Source organism: Buteo buteo, chromosome 27 (assembly GCF_964188355.1).
Source record: "Buteo buteo chromosome 27, bButBut1.hap1.1, whole genome shotgun sequence".
NCBI lineage: Eukaryota > Metazoa > Chordata > Aves > Accipitriformes > Accipitridae > Buteo > Buteo buteo.
In genome coordinates, this window is record NC_134197.1 from 8,836,878 (window position 1) to 8,855,851 (window position 18,974).

Consider the following 18,974-nt stretch of genomic DNA (forward strand, 5'->3'; position numbering starts at 1 on the left):
AAATCTAGTTCTTAGTCACAATGCTGCTCCTATCCCTCCTATCAAGATAGGAGTGCTGGCCAAATTAAGAGAGACTTACTGAGGTAAAAGCATTTTTAAACTTCTTAAAACTTAAAATCATCCTTAATTACAAGTAACATCCTCAGCATTAAGACTATGTTCATGCGAAATGTCCATTCCTATTTTTATTATGAGCAGCGAAAGACTACAACTGTGACAAATACTTCACTCATCTGACTGCATCTTGTCTACATTGATTTGGGACTTCACCTCTTTCTCCTGTTCTACAGCTTCTTTCACAGCTTTATTAGAAAAACACCACCACTTTTAAAAAAACCTGTGCTTTCAAAAAATCACTAAGGAGGAGACATGGCAGTTGTAAATACTTTTCACTTATTTTTAGGGTACTATGCCTCCGAAAGAACTCTTGTGTTCGTTTTTTCCCACTGATCCCAGGATTTTCAAGTATGCAACTCCCTGTGAAGTCAAGGGGAGTTTTGTCACAAACTTCAGAGCAAAAAACAACCTAGCTATCATAGGGCAACCTCAGCATGATGGCTAAACTCAAACATGCAGGTGGATTCAACACACATGCAGGTGTCCAACAGCAGAAGTGATCTCTGACTTTCTTTCTGTGCTGATATATCATGGCCTAAACCCTGCTTTTATTCACACCTGGGTAAGTTTGAAGTAACTCCATTACTTCATAGCATTACTTATGACATAACAGCTCTTTATGTGAATGAAAGACATGCAGCCATTGCTTCTCCCCTTGCTCCCCCCCCCCCCCCCCCCCCCCATGGAGTACCACCAAGTTAAGTTACTCAGTCATGCACAGTACCTGTCTGAACCAAGATTTACACCTGTATCATATGCTCTTGCTACCAAAATCATGGAAGGCCGGTCTCCAGCTTCTGCTGCTCTCAGCAAGTAATCAAATCCTTTATTTCTGTTCTCCTTGGTGTCCTAAAAACAAACAAAACCTTTAAAATGCATGTTTCTAAGTAAAACCATCCCTTCCTTCCTCTAACACTAAATGCAGTTTCTCCAAGTCAGTAATGGCTGCAAGTGTTTAGTATGTCTGAGAAACAGGCCCAGCCACAAGAAACTAAGAAGCTGAAGAGTAAACATCACTTCAAAAACTTCCCAAAGGTATGCAGTAATTTGCTCACAAAACCAGGAAGAAGCAGCATTTTTTTCTGCTTTGTCCAAGTCCTTAATTACAAATCATCTGTTCTCTCTGAAGAGGCTACAGAACACCTAACCATGGTTACTGTTTTGTCTCCATTTCCTGCTATTCTTATGTTATTTTTACAGTGGACCACAACTCTGCATTTTTGCATTTTCTTTCATCTTTCTGTTTACCTCCAGAGTGACCTCAGAAAGAATATGATGCGGCAGCTGAGAGCACATGAGTCCTAACCCAACAATGGCTTCCAGCTCCCCACAGTCTGCAGCATGCTCCAGGTGAAACAGGGCTGACTCCTGATCCCATTCCTTGTCTTTCTCACAGAAACGCCCAGCTTCATGATAGCGAACCATGGCCAAATGAACCTAGAATACAGTTGTACATGAAAGAGACACAAGTATTAAGTATCGATCTGATTCTTCAAAAGCCCTGTGCCCATACTTTACTTAGGCACAAAAATACCTCTCTGAGGTGACTACTTAAAGCTAATTGTGTACCTCTGTGACTAAGCAGAGGACTAGTTTGATAACACACAGATCTGGAGCCTGACTTGTGCCTGAACAGATTAAACAGGCAAAAAGTGATGATTATACGCAGTGCAGCTGCCTCTCCAGTTCTGTAAGCTTAGACACATACAGCTTTATAAACTTGACTACTAGAGATAAAAGACCTAATTCAGCAAGACAGTAGCTGCCACATCTTCCCACATCCATGTGCCCTAAGCAGTATCCCAGCAGGTTGCCACACCAGAGCACCAGGTCCTTAAGGGCATGTCCCAGCATATCTGCTGGGGCCTTGGAGACCTTTAGGAGGGAGTCATAGTTAAAGGCACCCAGCCTGCAACTGCCTAACATGGCAGCCAGCAGGGCAAACGGCAGTGACCACAGGTCACAGACTTTCATGTACATCAAGGGCCCTCACAGGAAAGGAGTTAACCTGAGGCACAGAAAATCAAGGTTAACCTCATACCTCTTAAGCCTTTATTGTCAGTGGGGGCAGGATTTCATTCCAAACATGCCATGGGATTTTGAGGGTGGTTTTTCCTCCCCTCCCCAAGGGAAAGCCAGGTTCCTTCTCAAACCAAAAGGTTTGAGAACATCTGAGGCTCTCAGGATGTTCAGGAAGATCTACACCATGTGTTTTGAGTGTAGGCTTAAGCACATACATAAACCCAAATTTAATTCACATTTATATTGTGTGGGACAGTCTAGAGTAAAAAGAGTTGGTCCATCCTACCATTTTTCAGGAGCCTAACCTTGCTGATTTCCAAGGTATATGTGGGTCAGGCACACCATATCTATCCCACTCTGTCTTTGTTGTGTGATGCCTCGGGAAAGGCAGACAAACCAACAGCAGGGTCCCTCCCAAAGGAGACCAGATATTGCAAATCCAAAAACAGATGGAATTCATGGGTTCCTGAGCTTAGATGTCCCTTATAAAATATGCTAGGTGACAGAAAGCTATAGACATTATGTATTTTCACCTGCACAAATAACTCATGCAGGGCAACACCTCTAAGTAAGTAATAAATACAAGATGTTTCTTTCCAGTTGGAAAGAACAGCATTACTAGACCCATCCTACCTTCCCAAGGACTGACTTCCCAATTTTCTTTTCAAGTTCTAGTGCATTGAGCCTCTGAATTTCTTGAGCAACACAGGACGGTCTATGGATATGGACTCTGGAAGAGTTGTAGAGATTCCATTTCTCCACACTGATCTGAAATACGGAATATACTGTTATTTCTATCCAAAATTAAAATTTCCATGTTATTCATATGGATTACCATCCAGAAATCAAAACCTCCGTTAATATTATTACTTATCAGTAAATACTGTAAATTAAGACACAGCTTTCAAAAGTAATGTTAGTAGCTGAATAAATGGTTATTATTCTTCATTAAAGAAACAGAGTAAAGCCTTCTATTTCTAATCCCAACATCAAATATCTTCCATAAATGACAGCAGCAAAGCAAAGCATTATCTTTAAGTTCTGAATCAGAAAAAAAGTACTTATAAAAATAAGCACATGAATAGTCACACTGCAAGCACTGAGGTTATCCATGCACAAAAAAATTAAACCCATACTTTTCTGGTCAGAGTTTCAGTTCAAAACTTTAAAAGCTGTTTGCATTCTACAGCTCTAGAAAAATGGAAAGTAACTATGCAGAAGATGATAGGCAGATACATGCACTGGTGTTTCTCAGAATGTGCAACACAAATAGCTTTTCAACATAATGAGTGGATGGGAAACAGTAGCCGACAGCAATCCTACCAAAATGAAAGCCTTTTGAGGTACACAGGGGAAACACAACAGGGAAGGTTACTGGCACAGAACTTCAGTCTGTTAAAGCTGTTTCAGTTTCCTGAAACAGCAATATATAATTATTACAAGGAAATTCTGAAAAGCGTATCTAATTAAATTATTCATTGTTGTCAAAGCTGTTTTTTCTTTCCTTACAGAATAGAGTTATTTGTTTAAGTTTATAGCCACAGAAACTAGTTATCACAGAAGCTATATTTTGTAAAAACATAGAAGTTCTGGTCTTCCCTAGCTCAGTTAGATACATAGTGGAGCGAGCTACTGTCACATATTTCAAACACGGCATGATTTAAAATAAATAAATAAATAAATAAATCACCCAACCATGTATGGGACACAATTCCAAAAATGAAGTGCAGGAAGGAAATATAATCTAGTTAGGCAGAAAAAAAAAATCCATAGAACTACAATTTTTTTTTTTTTTTTTAAAGTGAGAAACCCCATGCATAATTACTAATTTATATCAGGCATCAGTTACAGAGGTGACAATTAGTTTGTAACGGTACTTCTTTAACTGGAAAATAAAGACAAAACAAAAAAGGAAACAACAGAGAGTGATAAGTTAATATTAATAAACACATTCTGTAGCTCAAAAGGAAGGAAAACTGACATCTGATTTAGTGATGTGAAGTTAGATGGCAGATGAGTAGAACAAAGGACAAGCAGATTTGCAAACTCATCATCTATGAACATTTCTGCTTTATTTACCCTTGCAGAGCTTCCCAAACTGTCTTCATCAGATTCATGTCTTCGGTTGTTGTTTGAATGGCCCTACGTTAATGTAAAGATTTGCATCATTTAATTTGCAGCAACTGATGTGTGCCAGTTATACCTCTAGACAATTCCTTTCAATAGAGTCAATGACCAAAATAGTTTTCCACTGGATCCTTCTCTCTCAGTGATATCACAATATAAAAAGAAACATACTGAAATGGTAAAGAACATGGCACACCAGGGCTTTAATCCTGTAAACTAGATATCCCATGATAAATACCTTGCTGCTTCAAAGGTGACAAAAAGAGTGGTATCTTTAGAAGCAGTATTCTCTTTCCTAACTTCTAATTAAATATCTAGTTAAGATCTTCAGGTCAAACAGCATTTATTTAAAAGTTTGTACTTTAAAGGAGTAACCAACTAAGCCACAGGAATTCTGAAGTTGCATATTATTAACTGACAACAACATTAAGTTCTGTAATATCTCAAGCCATATAGTCATAGAAAGTAGAGAGGGTAAAAGAGTCTGGAAGTAGATCATATTCATAAATTCCATATGATAAGAAGCTGGCTGCATTTCTCAAATGCAATACAGAATACTTAAAAAAACCTCCACAATAATATGCAATCAAATATAATGTTTGAAATTAAGCTCCTTGTTACAAATAGTCTTTTTCCTATAAAAGTGTCATTAACATTCCCAAGATGAGTAAGTAATTTTGCAACATGTGGGAATTTCTTTCCAACTGTTTCCTCTGTTTGAAAAGTCTAGATCAAGATGGTTAAAAAATAAGATTCTTCTATGGAAACAGTTCAAGTATGAACAGGCCCAACTCTGCTAAACACAGAGTCAGATTCTTACCCTCTCTCTATGATCCAGATCTTCTAGCTCACTTCTCTTTTCACTGGGATATCCACTGTCTCCACCATTTTCAAAATCCTACAGAAGATAAGAACAAAACATCACAGCATTAGCACTACCCTTTGTAAGATCTCAGCTTGACATTTCCCAGAGAAAACCTTCTGCTGGTTCAGTGAGATATGTTGGATGGATATATGAAAATGATTGTATGTTGTGCTACCTCTGACAAACAGAACAGGACTTAATGACCCAGAAGGTACTGTCCAAGTCTGTGTTCTCTCTTAGATGCATTACCAAAAAAAAAAAATAAAAAAAAAAAAAAATCAAGGATTCACATACTTTATCAAACCAAGAGTCCACTTAATACAGTTTTCAGTGGTAGCCAGTTAAAAGATAGAACAGTAACTGACAGCCCGTGGTACTAAGGCCCTAGTGTTGGAAAATTCCCATTGCAAACTTATTGCAGTCTCAAGTGAGGTTCTCTAACTTCCCACAGTACCAGTATTTGCAGAGACCTAATCAATGGGGATTCTGTTTAGCTTTCATACCACAGCAGTTGGCACAAGTGCCAAAGACAGAACATGCAGGCAGGGGAACAGACACACACTTAAATTATCTATCTGTTAAAATACACCAGATGCAAGTAAATTTCTGAAGGGGGGGGGAGGGGGGGAGAATACTATTTTAAAATAAAATGTTCTTCCTTTATTAGGTAATGTGACCTGCAGCAATGAAAGCAGGCGGAGCACCTTTATGTGCTTTCACTGACTGCCTTCAGGCAGGCAGTCCTTTAAAAACACATTAATTAAGGAACTGCAATCTCATTTTCTGTTGGAAAGACACTCACCCTTTGGTTATCAAGCTCATCATAGTCTTTGTGAACGAAGTTATCTACTTCATTGAACACAGGCCAATCTAGGAAGAAAAATATTTGCTTCTTATTGTAAGGATAACATGCTTGAGGAAAAAGCTCTACATACCATCATTTTACTGCAGTTTTTTCACAGAAGCATCTGTGCATTAATTATCTACACAGAAGTACTTTTAGTTTTATTTCTGCTCAAGGAGGAATGCTAGAGACAAGTATCCTGGACTAAATACAACATGCTATTGTGTTTAAAATCAACAAAATAAAACAAGTCACTGTCAAATGTTCAGGAACCCCCAGGGAAGTTATGTATGAGGCTCACTCACTAAGCATGTCCATCTTTTGGCTGTGAGGAGTTGCTGAGGACGGAGAGCAGGGTAGAGAGTCAAATGCTACATCGCTCATGCTTTCATCCCCAGAGTTTTCAGACAGGCGGAAAAGCAGAGGAGGCCGACTACCAGAGACTGTTCTCACCCGGCTGCTGCCACATTTTTCCTCTGTGCCACGGAGAATTGTTTGAGCAGATTCCTTGGCAAATTAACAAGTAAGTCCCATGAATAATGCTTCTCTGTATTCTAAGCATGCTACATAAGCCAACATGAATGTTTATTAGGACTCCTCTACAAAACAGGGGGTATAAACACACACATGCATACATAACTATTTGCTTTGATATTTTGTTGGGCTGTAGAACTTTTCAAGTCCTGGCATTGTTAAAGTCAGAGAAAGTTCTGTTTATGACTGAATTTCATTCAAAGTGTTTCATCAAGTCCCATTCCCACTAATATCAGTTGAAACTGAGATCAGTTAAAGACGAGCATTTCTATTCTTTTTTTCTCCCCAAATTAGCTTTGTGAGATATGATACTTACTAATGATTTCAGCATTCAAAGATATACTTGGTCCTAAATATACACGTGTTACAAGGTTCCCTATTAATTAAAGCTACAGCATTAATTCAGAGACAAGTATGGCTAAGTCAGCTTTAAACTGATGTATTTTAAACTGCAACATTAGTGATTAAGGTGGTCCTATTTGCCATGTAAACAGCATACTTCAGTTTTATTTACAGGGCTTTTAAAGTTAGAATAAACCAGCTATACTGCTTAGTTACACTTTTTTCATGAAGCACTTACAAGCAATTTTTTATTACAATCCAAGGCATCCTTCTCTTTGGATGAAAGATCAAATGGTGCAAGCCCCATGCTTTTGCAAATCTTATTGCAGAAATGAGAATGAAAGAACAAGGCCATGCCTCGAACACCTATGGCAATAAAAAAAAAAGTGAAGAAAGGGTTTGCTCAAAGTTTATATGATGGTTTACTTATTAAAACTAGAAGTCCCAAAGCATTTTCTAAAAAGTCAAAAGAGAAAGAAAGAGAGAAAGTGCTTTGTAGCACACACAGCTCAACCCACTTCCATTTTATTTTAACACCTGTAAGGGCTTTTCACTCTCTTGCAGGGAGAGGGAAAGAAAGTCTGCAAAAATCTTCAAAAGCTATGTATTCACAGGATAATAATAATAATAAATTAATTTGCATCATTGAGAAACATGCCTAAATTTGATCCTGCTTACAAAACTTCATGTGTCCTATGAACAACTTCATGTCTGGACACTTGGAGCTTTAAAAATATGCAAGGCTTATCTCTCCACATTCAGCTGTATCCATTCCTGTAATGTGGCAAGGAAATTAAAGGCCATGATTATTGCTCTCACATTGTAGGAAGCTACTTAATTTCTTGACTTGTTTGGTTTTAAGAGTAAGCCACGAGACACAAGCCAAGATCAGCTCTCATTTTAAATCTGCCCTTGCGTGATGGTTGCCCTGTTCAGGGACTCCTTACAACACAACCTCCCCAGCTGTTTGCAAGACCCTCAGGAATGTGCCTGATCACTCAGTGTAGTGGCTACTCAGCTGGGAAGAGAAAATAAGCATCCATTAGCATGTGAAACAGGATCACTGATTTTACCTAGGTTGCCATCTCCAAAATCTGTGCCGTTCTCTGTGTGGATCTGAGGGTCCGTGTAAAGATCTCCAACTCCCTGGATATCAACAATAATGAGTTGGTGTCCTGAGCGCTCAAAGGTGAAGTGACTAAAGGCCTGGGAAGAACCATAGAAGATATCTGAGAAGACTCTTCCTTGATCTACTGGAAACAGCAACACATATTCACCTCTTATAAATGCACAAAGAAGCCTGATAACCCTGTTGGTCAAAAATAACTGGTATAAACATAATGATGAAAGCAATGAGAGACTAAAAGCATGCAGCAGATCGCTCCTCCAACCTGCCCCCACTCAGAGATGGGCTAAAAGAGGTAGGGTGAAAAGCAGCAGTGAGAACATGCAGGAGAGAGGAGGTTGCTTTATTCTTCCTTCCTGTACTGGAGATTCTGCTTTCCACTACAGTCTTCACCTTAAGAAGTGGGGAGATGCCCTGCAGAAGGAACAACAGTCAGCTCTGAAGCCAGTGCAGAATAACTTCTGCATAAACGTCCTGGCTGTGCCTGTGGATCTCCAAGCTCTGCAGCCCTGGGACACTGCTTCCTTCTGCCAACAGGCAAAGCTCTGACACATTTTGGGGGTGGGGGAGGGGAAGTAGGCATCCCCAAAAATTCTCCTTCCCCTACTATGCCTTCTGGGAGGTACCCCTGAACAGCTGATCTGGCCCTACATTCATATATCAGATAATGATATACAGAAATGTACACTTGTTCTCTGTATATGCAACGTTTCAAGAATCGGGTATAAAAAGCCCTTCTCTTTGGCATACAGCTCAGACATGAGGAATCTTCTGGGAAGGTCTCCAAAAAAACACTGCCAGGCCTGGGGGAGGTGACTGGTGGTGATAGACAAACATTTTAACTGCAGCAAATCTCATAGAACATTTTGTTCCTAACCTGTGAAAGCACAGCACTGATTTAGTGTACAAAAGACAGCCTAGAACATAAACCCTCTGCTTACATTAAGCATCAAGACAAATACCTTAAAAATGTGGGGGGGGAATGAGAAGACCAAAACCCTCAAGCCCCAGTAAAACATTCCTTTGCTACACTGATCACTTTGCATTTTTTGCCAGTATTTAAAGTTCTTTTACAAGATCCAGCAATCACTTGATATCCCTACTTGTATTTCTATATGCAATCTCAGATTCCCCTATTCAGAGCTTGTAGCTGAAAAAAAAAACCCAGATTCTTATATGCAAATGGATATCTGCCACCTCCTTTTGTATATTACATGAGGCACCAGAAGACTATTTAGTACATAGTACGAGAGGTGTCTCTCCCCGCCTTAATTTGAAGAGAGTTTGAAATATGTCAATGCCTGCAATTATAATTAGTCAAAGGGATTAAGTTTCTAAAGAGTATTAACCATGTACAACTCAACTAAAATCAACAGACACTGAAATGCAATAAAAAAGCACTCAGCGCTTGAAAGAGCAGGCCCCAAATAAGGGGCAGACATACTGCAAAAAGAGAAATTAATTTGGCATTGTACTGGAAAGCGTGCAGTTTCCCTTCTTGGCAGTAATGCAAGATCTCTGGATAGAGCCAAGAAATTCCCTGCAGCAGACTCTATGGAAAGCATTAAATAAAGCCTCACCTGTGGAGTAAGACGAATGTTATCATCTCGCACAAATCCAGAATTTGAGTTGTATTTGATGTATTTGCCCTCAATATAATGTTCCAGATGAAAGAGAGGCTTTCCAGGTCTGTTCTTCATTTCAATAATACAGGTCTGTACTATATCTACCTGGGGAGTGAAAAGAAGATAAACAATGACTAACAGAATACTGTCTTCAGATCAAAGTGTGTGTGAATCCGCCAGCTGTGAAAATTTCCTCAATGAAAGAAGCTGAACAATTGCAAAGATCTGTTTGTTTAGCAAGGGGGTGTGGGAAGAGTCACGTGCTTCTTAGGTTATTGGAGGAATTTCATAAATTAAAACCAGTTACTTCAAAGCAGCTCACTTCTGCAACAAATCCCTCTGAAAAATTCTTAGTAAGTGTTGGCTTTCTATTTTATTTTTGGGGGTACCTTAAGAGTACACTGCAAAGAGCCTACACCCGGAGAGCAAAACATACGGTTAACTACTGCAGAACTTGAAGAAATGCCTTTTCAGAGAAGGACTGAAGACATCTACCATTCAGGTATTTCTGCATCCTGCATTACCTCCTCCCTCTGTCCCAGACACATTCCCGAAGGAGAAACCATCACAATTCTCACTTTGCTTACATCTTTTCCCTCACATGGCATTTAAAACTTCTAGATTTCTAGATTCCTCTCTGTGCACTTCACTTTATACTTCACCTTGCTGTTGTGAGACAGGTAATTATTAACTAATCCTCATATGGGAGGCAATGCACATAGTCCACATATTCAGAAGAACTCATTTTGGCTATTAAATTGTTAAGGCCCCCACACTGAGGCATACGACTTGACCCAAGCATCTTGTCATGTCACACACAGTCTGTGGTAGAACCAAGAGCAGGAACCAACATACTACAGTGCATGTACAGCACCCTTCCTACAAGCCGCCTTTTCCACTCATTTGAAGTCATAGTTAACATGCAGGCATTCGGTACCAGCTGCAGATTAAAGGGACATGACAGTTTCATTGATACATACTGTGGAAACACTCAACAAAGAGGAGCTACTAGCTGGGATTGAATGACAGTACCTAGGAGTGAATGACAGTTGCAGTCCATCCCTGCACTTCAGTTTCTTGTCTTTTAACAAGCTGCTTGCTGCAGGAGGTGTTTTTGTCCAGGATGCAATGGCCAGCTTTGACCAGCAGCTATCCAACTTACCAGCATGGAAAAGCACAAAGCTACGCTGGCTGTACAAAATGTTTAGGATGGACCCCAGAACCAGAAATACAACCAGCAAAGCAGTAGAACCACCTCTTCCTGAATCTTACGTGTTTATGCACATCCCTAGCGCAGAGGATGGGAACTTCTCTTGATACCCTGAGCCTAGTCTGATATTCCACCCACACAGGAGTTTCATATGTCTTAATACTTTTTACTTAACAGAATATGCTAGTATCATCATTGAGACACCTAAAGGAAACAAAGCTGCAGTTTCTTCATTTTTTGGAAAATTCTCAACCACTCCTCAGAAATCTGTATTTGAATAGCTTCATAAAGTTATTCAGGTTTCCAGCTCTTCTTAAAAATCAGTGCTAGTTAGGTGTTTAGATAGGTTTACAAGATTGAAGCATCTACTTTCCTGGAACACTAACAGTTAAGTGCTTGCTAAGACTATTGCTGGCAATAAATTCTGTTACATCTCTGGTTATCTCAAAAGCAGCTGGGCAAATATCAACAAGAGCAATACAAACACCGTTTTATTTTGGTCTTCAATCAAGTGAGCTGAGAACAGTCACAAACACACAGGCCCTAATTCTGGAAATATAAAGCAATTTCTGCATTTACGTCATTAAAAATCAGCTATCATTTAATGGAAAACACAGTAGGGCAGGACAACCTATCTAAGCAATTAAATTAAATGGAATGTGAACAAGTAATTCCCTCTAAATTAATTTGAAAACTAATCTAACAGGAGAGCAAGACCGCATTTTTTGCTTAACAAGATCTTTGAATGTACCTGTTTAGGTGGCTTGTGCCGGTTGTACTCTTCTCCCCAGAGTTTTGCTTCCATCTGAAGTCGGACATCCTCAAAATATACATCCCTGCCCACGCTCTCTATGTATTGCTTGGCAACATAGTTATAGGCACCTTTCCAGTTCTGTGTGTGTAAGAAGTTGGACAGCTTTTTCCTGAAAGACAAATCAATTGCTGGTGAAAGAAAACCCAAGAATTTTAGTTCAATCTTTCCTATTTCTTTGCCTGCATAGACAGAGCCAGGCCCTGAGATCAGCATTATCCTTAGTTATTTACCAGATATTCTAGCTGGAAAGTGAAGCATAGGTAGGAGGCAAGGGAAAAAGCAACATTCCATATGAATGGCTGGGATGCGCTGAAGTGCCTGTTTGGTTTGACTGCAGCTACTTCTACTCTGAACTTCCTCCTTTTCTCATTTCCTTTCCCTCCTTGCTCCCCTCAAACCCAGAGTATGAAGGGTTGGTGCCACTTTAATGCCCTGTTTTAATGTCAACGACTATTTTCTGCAGAAATTAACAGTGATTGGCTTTTCAAACATGAAATGAGAAGAAAACCCTCTCCTATGATAGGAGCAAATGAATGCCTTCTCAACACACAGGGGTGACTATTCAGTATCCTCCATGTTGCCAGAAGGAAAACTGCACTTGACAATTCTTATCATGTAGCTTTTAGCTTTTGTTGATGTGCAGATCTTTAATCCACAGATCCCTCTCAAAAGTGGGGAAAAAAAGAAGAAAAGGACCTTGACAACAGAGGATCTGCTGGCTGCCAACAAATGGATTAAGCAGGTACCCAGCGGTTGCAGAAGATGCCAAGATTCAAATGGGAAAAAAACCCACATTGTTATCAAGAATTCCAAAGCAGACACAGTCTTCTTTCCTAGAGCAGCCTCATCCGTTTACTGGGACACGTGGTGCAAAGCACTTCTTCCCCCCTCCCTCCCCCTCCTGAGAACTTAATGCAACAGAGAAGATAGCAAAAAGGTATAAAACCACTCTGCTGTGGCAGCAGTGGTATTGCTGGAGACCCCAGCAATGCCAAGCCAGTCTGAAGGGGGATGAAGAGTATGAAGAAGAGTATCTAGAGTAAGGCATGGCATCCACTTCTTGTACTCTGCTCAGTAACAAACAATAGTTCTCTGAGCCTTTCTTGGTGCCATGGCAAACTGTACATTTTGAGAAGCTAGTAGCAGCACTCAAACTCTCATCTCCTCCCCCTCCTTCCTTTCCTCTCTCCCTCCCAAGACCTTGGTGCAGAGGTCTTGGTACAGGAGACACTCTAAAGGCAAAGTAACTTCAGATTGTCTGTTGTCCTGCAGGGATGGGCAGACAGTCGCTACAACAGAGGCCTTGGAAAGAAGGAACAAGCAAGTGAGGTAAGAATTTCAGCCAGGGTTTGAAACCTTTCCAGTTCTCTGAAGAAACCCATCTCTCTGCATAAAACAAGCCAGCTCATGTGCTCTTCTAAAGCCAAGACTCTCTGAAGCTCATTGAGCCAAGCTCAGCTAATGCTGTCACACTGTCATGACTAAAGACTTGCAGAGTTGCAAAAAATCTAGAAGAGAGTACTCCAGATGGAAAATACCAGCACACCACTGAGAGTTATGGAAAATCCAGCAGTAGGAAGCTGACATACAAGTTATGCTTTCTTTGTACAAAAGGGTAAGACAAAGCTTGCAAACATAAATTTCTCTTTATGGCACTACTCAAGATATTGTGTAAAGGGGAATTTGGTAAATAACAAGAGCTAAAAGCAATGTCAGCAGGCTAAGATTTGTTACTTCCTAGGCTTCATTCACTGCTGTATCTATCTGGCTTTGCAAGAACAGAGCCACCAGCACCAACTAATACTGAAACAATGCCAAACTAGAGGACTGAGGGGTTACTTCTCCTCTTTTTTGCTGAAGTTCAAAATATCACATTTCTGTCATTCTGGTGAAACCAGAGATGAAATGCAATTTCTTTGGATTCCACAGCTGGAAAGAAGGCACAACAACCTTAAACACACACATGTACATTTTCCAGGAAACATTCATTTCCAGAGCCTGGAAAGGGTGGGGTACTTTCCTAGCATGAACTGATTTATAGCTAGATGCTGATGTCTGCAACCATATTTGCTAACACTCTCCGAGGAAAGACAAGTTCCTCCTCTGTCTTCCCCCACATTTTACCCCTCTGGAAAGAGCAACTGTTAGTGTTCAAGCTCTGCCTTACTCTGAACAGGATTACTCTGGTACACGTGATCCAAAGTAAACTCTGGGACTACAACCTTCTTCACTGAGGGAGGCTTTCAGAGTTAAGACTGAACCATATAACTATTCTTTCCCCTCTTCTCTGCCTAACTATAGGCCTCAAGTTGGCCTTCAGGCTGCACACACCTATAGCCTCATATCAAATTCAAAGATATTTTAGCACACCAGGAACACAGAAACAAAGCAGCTGCTTCTGTACTTTTATGAGTATTCTGCCTCCAAGAGATGGTGGAAATAGCATAAATTTATGAATTGCTAATTGACAGGCTGATTACACTTCCTGGAACTGGACATGATTGCACGTTATCCATGCCACTGCAGTTCCAGTACAAGCAATGGCTTGACTTTCCAAAGCAAGCTCCTTGGATACCTGCATCACGTTTGCTTGTCCTTCCCTTAAGAGAATGTTCTGCTTTCTCAATGAAGCTCACTCACTGTGCTGCAGCTAGAGTCACACAAACAGGAATAAACCCCCTCAGCTGTGCCTTTTAGAAAGGTACAGCAGGGAGCTAGTGGGGAGCTGCACTTTACAAAATTTCCACCACATCTAAGTGAAATTCCAGTCACCACAGAAGAAAATACTGCATGGAGGCCACAAAGATAAAGCCAGCAGATACTTACGTTCTGAAACACTCTCGCATTGCTCCACGGCCAAAAGGCTAGGGAAAAGAAAAGAAAAAACAAAAACCCAGCATTGCCATTTCCACAAAGTTAGTTTCTAACCAGTAAGAGACACGACCATGTGTTCCCCCTTTATATCCTGCAGAAAGCAGTTCTCAAGCAGGCTCTATACAATATCTATCTCCTCAAAGAAAAGTGAAAACCCACTGGCAGTGTAAGTAGGAATCTGGGGAAAAGACAGAGGGAATAAGGGCACACCCCACCTCCCCCCTCTCCCCAATATCCCATGGAGCAGCCATGATGTGTCTTTTAAAGAAGCTATTTAAATTATCTCTCCAGTTTGGAGTCAGCTCTGTTGTGACTGCCTAGAGAAGCTGGCTTTGCAGACTTCATGCTCTCCACGTTTAGGCTTCCATACAGGATGTGCCAAACAGAGCATCACCTCCCCAGATGCCAGATACTACATCAGCAGCACAGAGCAAGGTGACTCCAATGCACCACAAATCCCATGATTTAACTGGGAAGCAACAGTAGCTTGTACCTTCACATACCAAAAATTCAGTCTGTTTTAAGCCTAAGAGCAAAAATTGTTTGGAAACACACAAAATAGTAGGACTATCGCCAGGCAGGGAGATGAGGCCAGCAGGAAATGGGAGGGAGATCACTGGAAAAGGAACAAATGCCTCATGTCATGGGGAAGGGCTGACTCCATGTTCTACTCTACTCTGGGAAGAAAAAGCTGTTGGGACACCAAAACAGAATGGATGAGCCGAGAAAAAAGAGAGGTAGGAGAAAAGAATGACATTGAGACTTCAAAACTTCTACATGAGGAAAACATCTTGCTGCTATTATTCAGTTAACAGGAAGGAAATGACAAATTTGGCTGTTAACATGAAGGACAGTGTGATCTTACTTGTGAAGCCATCTTGATGAGGACTTCATCTTCAACCCAGTCCCCAGTAACTGCATTGTACCTGCAAAATCAGGAGATGTGCCTCTCAGAAAAACGCAGAAGCAACCCAAATTCTCCCATCCCCAGCACCTATCCTTCCGTATCTCTGTGACTGCTAAAAAGTGCTGCTGACACTCCAACAAAAAAACTTCTAGTCTTCCCACCACACTCCTGCCGTCCTTACTTGAGGTGGGAAAGAATAAACATGTATAGCTCTTTGAAGAGACACTGAATCCTATTGACAATGAACAGATTCCACTACAGAAGCTGAGTTTTTGCAACACTACGAATCAGGCTTTATCTGCTTTGATGTTAGATCTCCTCTGTCATGCCTAGGCAGTACACTGGGGGCAGAAAGGGCCTTACCAAGCCCTACACACTGGACAGGTGGTCTCCCTCAACCCTGAGCTTGCAAAAACCTGATTCTAGCTGGGGATCTGCCGCAGGGCTGTGGAGGATGTCAGCAGAACACAGCACCAGCTGCGGCTGTGAAAAGCAGCAGGGCCAAGAACTGCCTAACACTGCACCAAGGGAAGAGCAAGTCTCTGCACAACCTTATCATAATACAAATAGTATGACTGTGGTTTCTCCCCACCCCCTTAACTCCCAACACAAGCCAAAGCCAAATTGAGAACCACAGCAGTTGAGTCACCAACACATGATTGTTTCCAGCCTGATTCCCCCAACCTGCACCAAGTACTTCATGCATGCAGATACCCTATATCCCCCCTTATATATTCTGCATCACCGGTTTGCAGCAGACAAAAGAGGTGGAAATAGGAATATCAGAGCCATCTCTTTTTAATACGGTATCTGAGTAGCCCTAAACCAATATTATCACTTATTTGTATTTTAAAATATGCAAACTATTTCAGGACTGTGTGGCTGAGCAGGGACAGATGCAGTCTGTGGGGAAGAAGAGCACTGCGTGACAGTGTTATATGATTGGAAGGGAAGCCTCCCCAAACACTGATGCTAAGTGGTAATTAACTGGCCTCTAACTCCTACCCCTTCCACCCAGAAACCTCTGTCAGTAGGGTAAATGTTTTGGCAAAGCCTGTGCTAAAGCACTGAGAATAGTTTAAGGGCCAAACTCAGTTTCAGCACGTACACCATGCTGAGCTATTCTGGGCTTTATAAGGATTTAAATTCCAGCCACATGCAGCAATACTGCATGGACAGGCAACAGTGAAACTGCTATTTTGGGAAAGGCACAGACTGTTACGTTGCTTCTTTTTCCTAAATTGTTTAAACTAAGTATGCTGCCTCTTTACTTGGATTCATTTCCTTATTAGATTAAGTTTACAGCATTAATAAATCAACTAGAAAATGCTTTTCAGCCTTGTTTCCTGTTTACATGGTGAAAACTCATAGATACTACTTAGGTGTGAGAGAGAGAAAGAGTGTGACACTGGTTTGCTGAAAGGTTTCTTTTTTGATGATGTGCAGTATTTAAGTATTCCTGGGAGGTTCAGTTAAGACACACTAACTTCGGGCATTATTGAAAGTTCTTTAGCCATATAATTACACACATTCTGCACTATACAAACACAGCCCTTGCATAAACCAGCACATTCTGTTTAACATCAGCATTAAAAGCAGAAAAACCCACAGACCTGTAACGAGTGGCTTGCTCCGTCTCAATGTCCTCAAGATGAAATTCTGCCCATGGATCAGGCATGTGCTTAGCTTTCTGAATAGCATGTTTCCAGGTTTCCTGAAGAAGTTACAAACTGGCAGGTTATTTATAATCAGCAGCAACTCACAACAATGGCATTTTCTAGAGCACATCAGGATCCCAGTGCTACGAAGATGTGCAACTACACAACCCCTCAAAGCACTATTCAGAGCAGGCACCATGCAGTACAGAAGACCATTCTGACATTTTACAGCTTCAAGTATAATGAAACAGTTGAGAAAAATAAAGCAACATGTTTCGGTTCAATTTGCACTGCCGTAAAGTTACTGAGAACAGAATGTGGTCTAGTATATAGCAAATATAATTTGCAAAACCTGTTGTAATTTGCAAATATCTCTAACATACACTGCAAATAGTGATGGCGCACCTAGATGATATTAATTCACTTTCCCTGTTTTGATTTTTAACTTTTTGTAACTAACAGCACATGCCGGCAGTGTAAGCATAAAAAAATCCATTAGCAATAGAGCAATATGGACAAAGATAAGAAGTTCTGTAATCCCAAGGCCCCCAAATTGTGCTCAGCATAAGAAAGAAGAAATAAGAATGTTGTAAAAATGGATTATTATAACAATTCCAGACAAGTAACTATTTCAATCTCCACCAAGTCAACAGTAAAAAACATCAAAGAGGTTTTCTGGAATATAAGCAGTCTTTCTCTTCCAGCCAATTTGGATACTTTTCTCTTAACATCTTGACCTCCCTCTTTTTACACTGTACTGTTCCAGGAGAACTGGAGATATGATCCTGTGATGTGCCAAAGGCCTTCTGCATAGTGAGCAGGAGAAAAGGCCACTCTGCACCCCCGCCAGTAAAGAAATACTGAGGCCTGAGATTTCATTACTGCCTCTCTGACTGAATTTCAAGTATGCAGAAACAGTAACTTTTAAAATATTGTGGTGGGTTTTTTTTTCCTTTGGAATTTAAATTGGATTCAAAACTTAAAAAAAAAAGTACAAATTGGTGTCAGCAATGCCATCAAGGAAGTTTCTGAAGCAGCTCAGCTTTTAAATTGCTCATGTTTATTTTTACTTCACCTGTAAATCTGCATACCTTGCAAACAATTTAAATGTTCCCCTTTCTGACAATAAAACCACAAAATGAACACAATACTACAATAAATAAAACAACTTTAAAAGACATGCTGAGAAAGATTTCCTACAGGTTTCATAAGAAAATGAAGCTGTCTCAGATCATGTGATGATACACATTTCATATGGACCTGCGAACTTCCATACGTAAATATATATGAAAGAAATAGGGAGAGACAGAAACAAGTAGAATTGCTTGGTCAATTATCTAAGTCAAATCATTCTTGAGCAGAGTCCCTCTCCAAAAGGTGATCTGTGTCCATGCTAGGTAATGATTTAAATAAATTAATTAATTGTGCTTGATCTTGTGAGGAGCTTTGTACAAAAGCTGTATTCTAATCTTCAAACAAACAGAAATTGGACTTCATGGATATGGTGCTAACAGTGCAATTTTTCTCCTGCTGTAGGCATATGGCTGCCGCACAGACTAATAAGTCTTGCATCCATTCTATTCTTGTCCACAGTAGGAAATACTGTGAAGAAACAACTACAGCTATGTGCTTTAAAAGAAGTGATATTTCAGGGTAGAGAAGAAAAGATGGGTATTATTTCTTTTAACAGATACCTTTTTTTAGTTTTCACTTGATGACTTTTATGGGCTGAGGCAAGCAGTTCTCCCAGACAATAAAATAATGAACAAAAAAAGGCCATAAACGGAAAAAAAAAAAAAATCTTAATACATCTATTAGATATGGTGTTCACATTTTCTTTTTAACCTACCCGACTATGGTCAACCACAGAGCCGTGCTTAGAACGATGCTGTGTGTCATTCTAAAGGAT

At 40.3% G+C, this 18,974-nt stretch overlaps 1 protein-coding gene across 4 annotated transcripts in view; it reads right to left on the reverse strand.

Moving 5' to 3' along the window:
• EEF2K (eukaryotic elongation factor 2 kinase) overlaps positions 1–18,974 on the reverse strand; it is a 33,730-nt gene that overhangs the window by 4,614 nt on the left and 10,142 nt on the right. For 3 of the 4 annotated variants that reach the window (XM_075058312.1, XM_075058313.1, XM_075058316.1), the window contains 15 exons: positions 18,915–18,965; positions 17,021–17,121; positions 15,366–15,426; positions 14,453–14,490; positions 11,564–11,735; positions 9,558–9,707; positions 7,925–8,057; positions 7,090–7,217; positions 6,281–6,482; positions 5,934–6,001; positions 5,087–5,164; positions 4,219–4,281; positions 2,773–2,907; positions 1,366–1,554; positions 842–966 (listed from right to left, as the gene is read on the reverse strand). In XM_075058312.1, coding sequence (XP_074914413.1) covers positions 842–966; positions 1,366–1,554; positions 2,773–2,907; positions 4,219–4,281; positions 5,087–5,164; positions 5,934–6,001; positions 6,281–6,482; positions 7,090–7,217; positions 7,925–8,057; positions 9,558–9,707; positions 11,564–11,735; positions 14,453–14,490; positions 15,366–15,426; positions 17,021–17,121; positions 18,915–18,965 — 1,694 coding nt within the window. The remainder of the gene's footprint in view (positions 1–841; positions 967–1,365; positions 1,555–2,772; positions 2,908–4,218; positions 4,282–5,086; positions 5,165–5,933; positions 6,002–6,280; positions 6,483–7,089; positions 7,218–7,924; positions 8,058–9,557; positions 9,708–11,563; positions 11,736–14,452; positions 14,491–15,365; positions 15,427–17,020; positions 17,122–18,914; positions 18,966–18,974) is intronic. The other variant, XM_075058315.1, reaches the window with a different exon arrangement.